The sequence below is a fragment of the Esox lucius genome, chromosome 14 (genome assembly GCF_011004845.1).
Source record: "Esox lucius isolate fEsoLuc1 chromosome 14, fEsoLuc1.pri, whole genome shotgun sequence".
NCBI lineage: Eukaryota > Metazoa > Chordata > Actinopteri > Esociformes > Esocidae > Esox > Esox lucius.
The window spans coordinates 11,759,661-11,771,983 of NC_047582.1; the positions used below are offsets into that span (position 1 = coordinate 11,759,661).

Sequence of the window (12,323 nt, forward strand, 5' to 3'; positions counted from 1 at the left end):
CTATTCTGGTTGATCCAATACCTCTCTATTCTGGTTGATCCAATACCTCTATATTATGGTAGATCCAATACCTCTCTATTCTGGTTGATCCAATGTATTATCCACATACTGTTCTCTACAGTCATGATCCGTCTAATACCACGTGTTCATAATGGGATGATAGTCACAACAGGTTCTCAGTAGACTTCACTCAAAACTCCAAACTCTGACCTAACAGAAGCAGACAGTAATAAAGGTTGAATACAAATACATTTAAAGTAGTTCATTCTTTCACACACACACACACACACACACACACAACAAAAGTCTGTTTGTTGTATCAGCCGCGAGCCGCTCCCAAGGTCACCCCGAAACTTGATCTGCATCCCCCACACATTCCAGAGTCTATTCCTCTAATGAGATACACACACACTAACACTTTAACTCACATCCCCACTGATACACATACATACCCCAACACTTAATACTGCATTACACACATACAGACTGACAAAGACACAAACACATAAAGTTTTACTAGCAAATGAAACGTGCTCAAGCCTGCAGCCATGCTGTTATTTGGTGTGTGGTGCTTTATTACAAGCAAAAGTCCATACGAAAGGCTAATGAAGCTAATGATTCCCTTTCTTTACAAACATTTATTTGTGATTACGGTTCTGCTTGATCGTAGCAACTTCCAGCAGTCTGGGGATAGTCCAGTTATGTGTCTTTCAAAGCACATCCAATGCGGTTTTGGTTCTTATCACGCTGCTTGCTGCACCGGAATTCTTACATGCCAGAACAATCACCCTCTCTGGACAACTACCTTGACTGAGCTCACAGACGCCCAAGCCATCACAAAAAGTCTCTAGAGACAAATTTGATTCATAGCATACAAAAACCTGAAATATCAAACAACATCAAACATATTTTTACCTCCTTTAAAAGCCCTTTTTCTCCCTTTCCAAATTTCCCAAACGATACGGGTTGAAGACTGAAGCAAGCCATGCTGTGTTTTCTCCACCCTGCCCTTCCAATCTGTCAGAAGTGTCAACACGCAACCATCTTTGCAGATGACTAAACTGCCTGTCGGAGGCGCTAGAGAATGAAGAGACACAGAAATCTCTGTTGACAATGCCTCCCCCAACCCTGGGCAATTCGTGTGCCCCATGCCACTTGTCAACCAGCGGCAAGTCAAGGCTGGAATCTGAACTCTGAGCTTCAGCTCGGGATCCTTTGTCTTTCAATGTGACAATTGCCAGAACAATCTGAGACACCTAAAATATGTCTGGCCGCTCTAGCATGAAAATCACCCAGTGAACAAGACAGACAGACCAACAGAGAGACCCTGACTGAGACCGTTGCAGAGAGAGAGAGAAATAGGATACAGTACAGAGAGTGGGAGAGCGGAGACAGAGAAAGATAAGTTCCTCCAGGTGGCCATAGTAAATTAGCTCCTCAAAGGAGCCATCTTCATCTTCCCTTGTTTTTCCAGAACGCCCTCTGACCCCGTAGGGGGCGGGTCACCAACGCACGGCTGCGCTGCCACACTGTCATACATCATCCTGATCCCCCAACCTTCAAGCCCATCCGCCTCCTCTTAAAACCCTAACCTCTATCGGCTTCAGAAGGATCCTGACACAAACCACAGTGGAACGACATCAAACCCTGCCACGGTATCACGGTATTCTGGACCCCCACGACCTGCCCCACCTCCTCAGGGAGTGCCGTTTCCATGCCTGATGTATGAAACCTTCCAGAATGGAGAAAAGAAGAGCATCCATTGCACACCCATGTGTTTGGGCCTACCCAGAGAGAAGTTCCACCCAGGGACTAAAGGGACTGAAGGGACTAGAAAGAAATGAGGTTAAAAAGGATTGGAAGGACAAGAAGGTTTACATTTGTGAATAGAGTTGTTAGTGTGCTATGTGTAATCTGTGCAGGTCTTGGTGACTAGCTCCATCAACATCCTGATCCAGGTTGGTCCCTCATGGAAGACCAACTTTCATTATGACACCGCTTTGGCTGAACCGTCCAGGTCTTTGCATGTATGCGTGACACCATCTCAGCCATGTTTTCCATTTCCCACTCAAAACAAAACTGGGAAACGGGCTGCTTATCACACAGGAACACCTGTAGGCCGAGGCCAGGGCATAGCCCGTAGCTATCTCAATGTCATGGACAGAAACCCACAGACACACACACACACAAAACACCTGTACCCAGAGGCCAGGACACAGCCCTCTGCTATCTCTCTGGACAGAAACACACACACACACACACACGACACCTGTACCCAGAGGCCAGGACACAGCCCTCTGCTATCTCTCTGGACAGAAACACACACACACACACGACACCTGTAGCCAGAGGCCAGGACACAGCCCTCTGCTATCTCTCTGGACAGAAGCACACGCAGTAACTGATGTTGAGCCATGTGGCTCTGATTTATCTGGTGTTGACTAGTGAATGACAGTAAAGCCCCATCTGATAAGAGCGGTGAGTGGCACAGAAAGCGGTCGGTCAACAAAGCCCAAGCCTGTCTCAGTTTCCCATTGACATGCCACTGTGACAGTAACCATGCTAACAACAGTAACAGGACAATTTACCTACCTAGCTCCGCCTGGACAGATTTACCGTTTTCTAGATGATGCCAGATATCGATAAACCGTTCACATTTATTCAAGCAAGTAATCAATTGAGAAAATAATGTAATTTACAGCGACGAGACGGCCAAAGGCGTGAAGATAGTAAGACAGCACTCATCTTTAGATTACTTTAAAGAATATTGTCAACGCCAAACCATTGCTGAAAGGGAAAGAAATGTGAAGAGCACACACACAAAAACAAAAGCAGACACATACATGAAGACACATACCCTGGGAACCCAAGACAAAGCCCCATGGTTTCCTAACATGCCAGCTACAGACCCACCTGTTTGTCAGTGTGTGGACTCTGTCTATTTGAGGCCCATGTGGTGTGTGTGTCTTTCTGTGTGTGTTTGTGTGTGAGATCCAGATTTTGTTTTTTATATGGGCACCCCGAAGACCCCACAAATATAGTAAAACCTGACAGTTGCGTCTCCACACATCTTTTTGTTGCTAGACCCCACAGGGATAGAGACTGTTTAGGTTTAGGGTAGGATTTACAATTCCAGAACAGACCACTAGACTTTCCTTTGGTTTATATTAATCTCTCCAATATCAGAGAAGAGGCTGTACTGTTACAGATCATTTTGAATTAAGTTTAGATAATAATGACAAGCAAAGTGTTCTGTTCCTCCCTGTTTCTTTCTCTCTCTCTGTCTCTTGGTCATCCTCTCTCTGTCTTCTTTCTGTCTAAACTGTCATCCCCTTCTGTCCCACTCTGTCACGTCCTACCTGTCTTTCTGTCTAAACTGTCGTCCTCTGTGACTCTGTCCCACATTGTCATCCTCTATCTCTTTGTCTATACTGTCATTATCTCGCTGTTCAAACTGCCATCCTCTTGAACCCAGCAATCACTCTAACATTCCCATCCCTCCCTGACACTTCCTCTAAAACCACAGGTGCAACCTTAAGCCTCATTTCCCTCCATCAAAAGCTCACACACACACACACACACACACACACACATCCACAGCCGATCTCTCTGTGGTTCCTAGTCTCATGTAGTCCCACCTCTGTAGCAGCACATCTGTTCTAGGATCAGGTTCAGTGTGAGGAACATAATACACATCCTGACAGGAAGCAGAGAGGGACAGACTTGTTGCTGAACCTCAGACTATATAGAACTATAGTCCTACCGCTGGACCTCAGACTATATAGAACTATAGTCCTACCGCTGGACCTCAGACTATATAGAACTATAGTCCTACCGCTGGACCTCAGACTATATAGAACTATAGTCCTACCGCTGGACCTCAGACTATATAGAACTATAGTCCTACCGCTGGACCTCAGACTATATAGAACTATAGTCCTACCGCTGGACCTCAGACTATATAGAACTATAGTCCTACCGCTGGACCTCAGACTATATAGAACTATAGTCCTACCGCTGGACCTCAGACTATATAGAACTATAGTCCTACCGCTGGACCTCAGACTATATAGAACTATAGTCCTACCGCTGAACCTCAGACTATATAGAACTACAGTCCTACTGCTGAACCTCAGACTATATAGAACTACAGTCCTACCGCTGGACCTCAGACTATATAGAACTATAGTCCTACCGCTGGACATCAGACTATATAGAACTACAGTCCTACTGTTGGACCTCAGACTATATAGAACTACAGTCCTACCGCTGGACCTTAGACTATATAGAACTATTGTCCTACCGCTGGACCTCAGACTATATAGAACTATAGTCCTACTGCTGGACCTCAGTCTATATAGAACTATGGACACTGTACTGCAGAATAGAAAAAGGTTGTTTATGTGTAATCAGGTTGAGCTGTAGCTCTCCCATACAGTAAAGCAGTGGTTCTCAATCATAGGGCCTGTGCCTCCCGGGGTACCTGGCCCAAATACAGGGGATACTTCATCGGTATTCCAGTCAGAGCATAATGTTGATGGCGGTAGAGTATTGAAAAAGGGTTGACACGGAAGAACCCCTACAGTACAGCATGGAAGGTGGGATCTAGGATAGGGAGAGGGTGTGCTGACCTTGTTTACATTGCTGAGTCTAGATGATTATAACGCTGGTACTTTTCCACTACTTGTGGCCTTGTGCCGTCTCCCCACCATCTCTAATGGGATTTGCTATGTTCTGTTTATCTGAAATGGATATGTTTTTTTGTGACCTCAGTGCGGCCATGTCTTTCACCGACTGGCTTTGACTTCTATCCTACATGGCGCCTGAGGACTCAAGGACTTTCAGCAGTCATGTCACAAACACTGTCCACTATGGAAAAAAAAAGATCATATAAAGTGCCGGGCCTATTCAGAAAATAGCCAAGCATCATTACTGGCTGTAAGAAAGAAGTATGTCCATCTATTCTTTGAGAACTTTACATCAGTCTAAATAACAGGTGGCAAATTATCCACAGTGTGAAGATTTATGAGTGACCTCCCATGTGTGGTACCGTCATTTAGAGAACCATGCCTGATCCGTACCAGCAGTACTGAGAGGGAGAGAGTAGAACAAGAGGGGGAACAAGGGAGAGGGTAAGCTAGCACATAACTCTGTCTCTCTGAGACACCATACCCAAGTAGTCTTCATTCACTGCTCCTACTAAAACATCAGTTTGGGTTGGCAGGGCCAGTGTTTTAAACATGACTGGAAACGAGAAGCAGCTGGTCTCCTGTCCTCCCTGCTTGGACGCCACGTCTGTCTCTCTGTCCGTGCAAGCTTCCCCTGTGCTTGAGAAAAACTGGTGCCCACACGATACACAAAGTTGAATGTTTTCACTGTTACAGAAAGACAGGGACTGACTGACTTTAGGGTATAAGGGTTCACTGTCCTGCAAAGTCAGGTGATACACCTGATAAAACTGGGTAGATGTCTCCAACTACAACACTGATCAGAAGCCAGACAACCTGCATGGATTTGGCTTCATCCGGCCACTACTACAGCTTGTGTTGGCTTTCAAGTCTGGCCTTGGTACTTTATAAACACTGTAGCCACCGAGTGTCAGCCCTTCATCAGTCCACAGTATCAGAATCAGAAGCTCAGTGGGACCACTCTCTCCCTGCCAGAGACGCCTGGAACATTCCGTGGAGTCCAGGGACTTACAGTGTCAGCCATTCAAGGCCATTATTGCTCAATCTGAAAAAAATGATGGATGTTTATAGGACATTTCTCCAGAATGTGGACAAAATAGGTACACCCCCTGGAAATGTTTCCTTTTTTTATTTTTTTTACAATTGATATGTATATATACACATTCCAACTACATTAATTGTTAAAGGGAACCCAGTTTCACAAACCAGACAAAAGATGTCTAGAATTAAAATCAGTGGCACCAAAATCATTAGAGCGTTAGAGACTAACTTGTGAAGGTTCATTCTTCCATAAAGATTGGAAACTTGGTCAGGTTGTGGTAACACATCATGCCAAGATCAAAAGACCTATCTAAGGCCCTCAGAAATATGATTATTGAAGCCCCTGAGTCGGGATGGGTTACAAAACCATTTCCAAGCAATTTGAAGTACATCATTGTATAGTAGATCATCTATAAATGGTGAACACTCCAGACCACTGGCAATCTACATAGGACCACACAATAAGCCCCACCCGAAAGACGCTCATAGAAGTCAAAAAGAAAGAGAGGGTTATGGAATGGTCAAGTCAAAGCCCTCAGTGCTATCAAAATACTGTGGGGTTGTTAAAGCGTGGTCATGTAATAAGACAGCTCTTGAACATGACATTTGAAACAATACTGTGAAGAGTGCACAGAAATATATCAATGTAAAATATTGATAGTTACAAGAAACAGCATTAAATTATTTCAGCCAAATGATTCCAAATTATAATCTTTCAGCGTCATTTGTAAATGTTAAATATTATTATGTAAGTTGCAAAATAGCCTTATTGATCCTAAAAGCATTTCACAGTTTGCATCGGATTGTGTCTCACGTGATATTTAAATATGTGCCGGGGGTGAAGCCTCCTTCAGCCACTATGGTCCAGTCCTTTGAAACAGCCTGCCTGAACATTTCATTTAAAGAATAGTGAAGTAGAAATACTAGACACTTCTAAGAAGGCTATTGAGATGCAGCTTTTCATCCTCACTTTCACACAGTGTGATTTCATTTTGTTTTATTTGATGTGTAATTTGTATTTTGTTTGATGCTTTTTACATTACATTTACATTACATTTTATGTAGGAATTGTGCTTTATGAAATAACGACTGATTGAAATATGAAAAAGAATATATGTAAGAAAACAGTCCAGGGTGAACTTTTTCACACAACTGTATTTCTGCTCCAGAATCCACATTCATTCATTCAAGTGAAAGATAATATAGTATGAAATATAAAGGCTGGGCTGATTACCTATAATCCCCCCATTTGCGATGCAATGCCAAATAGCATGTGGAAGGAACACACAAAAACTACGCTGTATTTAGTTATCTTTCACATGAGAGGAAATCCAGTCCCAGGAGCCAGAGAGGGAAGCAGGGACTTTACAGACTGTGATTACACCCCCCATCCCCACAGGCAATCATCTTCTTTTTATCAAGACGGTCACAGCCATTTTAGATTTGCGAGTGTGAGCGTGTGTGTGTGCCTTTTGGGACAGAGCGATGGTTTTACCACTTGACACCCAACAGTGCTCGTCAACTGTGTGATGACGGAGCCCTTCCACTCAGGTCAACCCTGCTGTATTTCAAGGCTTTCAATAGTAGCCTTTTAGCAGATGTTCTTATGCCAAGGGATTTCCATTAGAAGTTAGGGTTAAGAGCCTTGCTCAAAGGCACAGTGACACATTGTTCAGCTTGAAAGGCTCTCCATTCTAACCAGTCTCAAAATCCAACACTCAAATCAATCAATCAATCAAGAAAATGCATTTTATAAATCTCTTTTTACCACAGCAGTTGTCACCGAGTGCTTATACAAATAGTCCAAAGAGCAAGCCACAAGGAATCGATTCCATATCATTACATCCACGGAACAAACAACAGAAGTTCTATGGCCTAAATAAAAGAAAGGCTTCCCATACAAAAGACACAATCTATAGTAGAAGCAAGCACATGCATCCATTATGTAAGCCAGGTTTGCTTCAAGTGATTGACACGTGTTGTTCTGTGCAAACAATTGCAAATATCCGGGACTAACTCCACATAATCAATCTCTGTCTCGAAGCTGAGAGCCTTTGAAAGCGCGGTGATGATAGAGAGTGGTATCTTCGTCTCTTCTAAACCTCCCCTGCAGTCCATTACAAAGGTTCTGGAGCACCAAGGCACTGTGGGCCGTTCATTGTGGAGGACAACTGGCTGTCCATCTTAAAACAATTCAAAACATGAGATGTGGGGGGGGGGAACTAACACTCACATGCTAGGCCCAGTGGATGCAGATGATAATAGCTTTGCCCATCATAAATACCGCTGGGCAAAAAATAGATCCACCACCAACCACCCAGTTTGTTCCTGCTCTTCCTTGCCCATCAGTACACGCAGTAAACCCACATGCAGTTATGGGGGAGAACCAGACCTGGCTCTATAAATCAAAGTGACTAACACTTGAGCCCTGCCACTAATTTTGCTGAGCATAAAAGATATAAACAGTATGTATGTTATCCATCTAAATTCATAGAGTGAGATTATTTTAAGTGTGGGCAGCAGAAATATCTATCATTCACATTTATTAGTTATCAAACAGTAAAGCCATCTTTCAGATTATAGAACTAAAAAGCTCATTAAATACAGACGGCAGGGAGTACTCAGGTAAATGCAGGCTAACATCATTTTGCAGAAATAAACGTTCAATGAACAGAAAACCTATTTTTTCACACAACTAAGTCCCCCCCACCATTATTTAGAGAGTTTTACCACTACATTTGTATATGCCGACCATGCTGAAGTTTCGGCCACACAGCAGCCAGACAGACAGGCAGGTTTTGGGGTACTCAACCTCAGTTACACAGCAGATAGACAGACAGGCAGGTTTTGGGGTACTCAACCTCAGTCACACAGCAGATAGACAGACAGGCAGGTTTTGGGGTACTCAACCTCAGTCACACAGCAGATAGACAGACAGGCAGGTTTTGGGGTACTCAACCACAGTCACACAACAGACAGACAGGCAGGTTTTGGAGTACTCAACCTCAGTCACACAACAGACAGACAGGCAGGTTTTGGGGTACTCAACCTCAGTCACACAGCAGATAGACAGGCAGGTTTTTGGGGTACTCAACCTCAGTCCCACAGCAGATAGACAGACAGGCAGGTTTTTGGGGTACTCAACCTCAGTCACACAGCAGACAGACAGACAGGCAGCTTTTTGGGGTACTCACCGTCAGCTCCGGGGTTTAGCGAAGCCAGTCCAGTCACCAGCAGCACAGTTCTCCAGGCCCATCCCCACGGCAACCACACAGTCACCATCTCCATAAACTGCGGCACACCAAATCCCTGGCTCCGCAGCCTCACACGCTGGCAGGTCTGACCGCGTGCGTTTGCCTCTACGGTGAACAAGTGCCAGTCCCCCTCTCTCTTCTCCGCGATGTCAGGAACTCCCCAGTACACACAGCCACCCTGCAGCCTCCAGCGCTACACACTGACAGCCTGGTGGAGAGGCAGAGAGACGGAGGGAGGGAGGGGGGGGTTACTCAGTTTCTCTCCCTCGCAGTGTTTTTTGGCCGGCCTTCTCTCGGAACACCCTCGTGGGGTGAACAACAAAACAGCTGAGCCCTGCCTGGATCCCACGACGCGCACACTCACATGCACGCACCCGCACGCGCACTGACACACGCAGGCACACATACACTCCCGCTCAAACAGAAGGACCCTGGCAGAAGAGCAACGGTAGGCAAGAGGAGGCAACGTTGAGCGAGGGCAGGCGGGAAGGGACCTGAAAGCGGGCACACGGGACACCGGTCTGACCTCTGATGCCAGGTACATAGAGGACACACAGGGACAACAGGATGTGTTGCAGTGCAGTTCAGAAGTCAACCACAAGCAGCATTCAATTAGCTAAGTCAGTGCTAATTCAGCATCCTAAAAGAAGGCTCAACTTTAGCACAGCAATAGCCCTCCTATGTCTGTGTGAGTGTGTGTGTGTGAGTTGTGTGTGTGTGTGTGTGTAAGAGTTTGTGTGTGTGAGTTTGTGTGTGTGTCTGTGTGAGTGTGTGTGTATTGGTAGAGAGCGGAATGCAGAGTGTAAAAAAAACACAGCCAGACACGCGCGCACACAGACACAGGCACAAAAGCTCTTCACACGTCAGGTGATTACGCCCCACACCTCGGGGCAGCAACACGCCCTCTCGCTGGAACACACACAACCTCACAACGGGGACACATTCCAGCGGGGAGCACAATCCATTCTGTGGGTTCCAACCTTAAGAGGATTAGACCAGCTATTACCAAGATTACGTCAAGTTTGCTAGAGTACCCCTCAAAACAGTTAGCCGTGGTGCAACCGGGCAGAATGACATACAATGACATACAATACTGTGATTGGGCGAAGGCTGTGTGAGTGGCAACCGGCTTCCAAATGGTAGGAAGCAGATGAGAGGCAGACCAAACAGAGACAAAACAGCTGTGAAACTGTCCCGATGGCAGTAAAACAATGAGTGGGTAGAGCTACAACAACAAAGTGGAAACAAACACTAAGCCAAATGGGCTTCTCCTCCACCTGTTCCTTCCCCATTTGGGACTACGTCAACTGCTCCCAGAGTCCGCGTCCTTCCGCCCCGGCCGGGCCAGAGGACGAGGGGGCTTGGGGGGGGGGGGCTTGGTTTTGGTCTGGCTCTCTGCAGGGCCGGGTGTCAATCTGTCACTCCTGATTTGCGCCGTGCTCCGGATTAAAGGCGAAAAGTCGGCCTTCCCCGGAGCACGAGTGCATGGGGTGAGCCGAGAACGGTTCATCGCTCCTCACACACCCCCTCTGAGCAGCATCAAACGCCCAGCAGGGGGTCCCCCTGCCCTGCTCAAGCAGCCACGGAGACCCGGAGAGATGGGGGGAGGGGGTGGTGGCAGGGGCGCAGCGGGTAGGGGTGGCTGGTAGGGGTCTGTCCGGGTGGATAAAGGGGTTGTCGAAGTGGGGGTGGGCAAGTCAACCGGGGGACTTTGTGAGGTGGTTCAATTCACCCCATACGCCCTGAGCTCCCACGTTATCGGTTGCCCAGGTTCCTCTTTGTGAAAGAGCTGCCGACTGTTGGGCTCCACACCCCTGAGTGATCTAACACAGCTTCTGTTGATTGGCTTTCCTGACGCTCTCCAAGCTAAACCGGAGAAACGGGAGTGTTCGTGACTCACTTGGCTGGTACTTGCTGTATTTGTGGGTTATCACTACCACCCACAAGTGTGCTGTGAGAACAAATTCTAAAAAGCTATAATGTGGCACAGAGATAAGCCACACTCCCTTGAAAGGTGAAGGACACCTTTGAGGCGAAGCACCTTAAATCGCCCTGCCGGAGAAATTGCGAAGGATGGCGGCCGAAACCGCTAAGCCATGAAACAAAAGGCCGTGACAACAACCCAGATGACGAAATTATTAATGGCCAGTTAAGGAATGCGTGTCATGACAAATGTTCCGCCGTTCTGTGAGAAACAGTGGGAATTTGAGCAGTTCAGCGGGTAAACCTGCTGTCACAGAACCTTGGATAGAGGGCCATTTATTACCGTGGCAACACAGCTGCCTGGAGCAGGAAGCCCAATCAGGGAGTACAGGGGTGGAGAAGACCGTGACATCATGTTTATCCCCAGGCCAGACAGTGAGATGCTCTTACCCCTGTGTGGAGTGCTCATCAACTTCCTTATTTCACATTAGGAACACTGACATCTTTCTCACAGTTAAATACACCCAGCTCTCCCTCCCAGCAGAGCTCATGGCTCCTCTAAAACATACTAAACATGAACAATCTCCTCAGTTAGCTACCAGGAAACAGCTCAGTGAAGGTGCAAATTAACAAACCAACAGTAATGTTCATTGTAAAACCTTTCCAATGGCTTTGGCAGTTGGACACGACACTGAAGCCATTTCTGACCAACCACTCTGAATAATTACCTGAGGACAGCACCATATACAAGACCCTAATAGCACCACACAGGTTCAGATCTCTATATAACACCATTGAATCGGTGTCAAACCATTTGACTGGTACTGTGTATATATCTATAAAATGCCCCCCCAACCCCCACAGCGTGGGACGGTACCTTGAAAAGTCCAGAGGAGCTGATGCCTCTTTTCTAGCCCCTGACTCTCCAGCAGTCTCCTCCAGAGGAAGAAGAAAGAAAGAAAAAGCCTTATGAATATTCAATCTCCCCACAATGGGACAGCTCAGAGATTTTGTTCCGATATAAAGCTTTGAAGTCCAGAAGAATGCTGAACGAGTCGAAAGAAAAGAAAAACTTTATTCAAGGAGAGTAAAAGACTGTCACAGCAAGGTTCTCTCTCCCTGTGACTCCGTGTGGGAGGCGAGACATGAGCAGCTGAAAGCACTGGGACGCACTCATTTCTATTGCAGCAGATGAAGATGGATAAGGATCATTAAACAAGATAACAATGTTAACCAGCTTTAATTCTGAGACTCTGCATACACCCATTACAAAAGAAAAACACAACAGAGTTTAGGAGAAAAAAGGTCTTGGTATTCAGTATTTAATTTTTTTGATAATAAACCGTAAAGCCACAAACATTAAGTACAACTCAATGAACTGGTTACAGAGAGGAAATAAACCTAATCGTAAACCGTT

General features: G+C 46.0%; 1 protein-coding gene across 1 annotated transcript in view; it reads right to left on the minus strand.

The window, feature by feature from the left end:
• bmpr1bb (bone morphogenetic protein receptor, type IBb) overlaps positions 1 to 12,323 on the minus strand; it is a 67,642-nt gene that overhangs the window by 14,096 nt on the left and 41,223 nt on the right. Inside the window, exon 4 of the mRNA XM_010895666.5 lies at positions 8,924 to 9,191. Within this exon, the coding sequence (XP_010893968.1) occupies positions 8,924 to 9,017 (94 nt within the window). The 5' untranslated portion in view covers positions 9,018 to 9,191. The remainder of the gene's footprint in view (positions 1 to 8,923; positions 9,192 to 12,323) is intronic.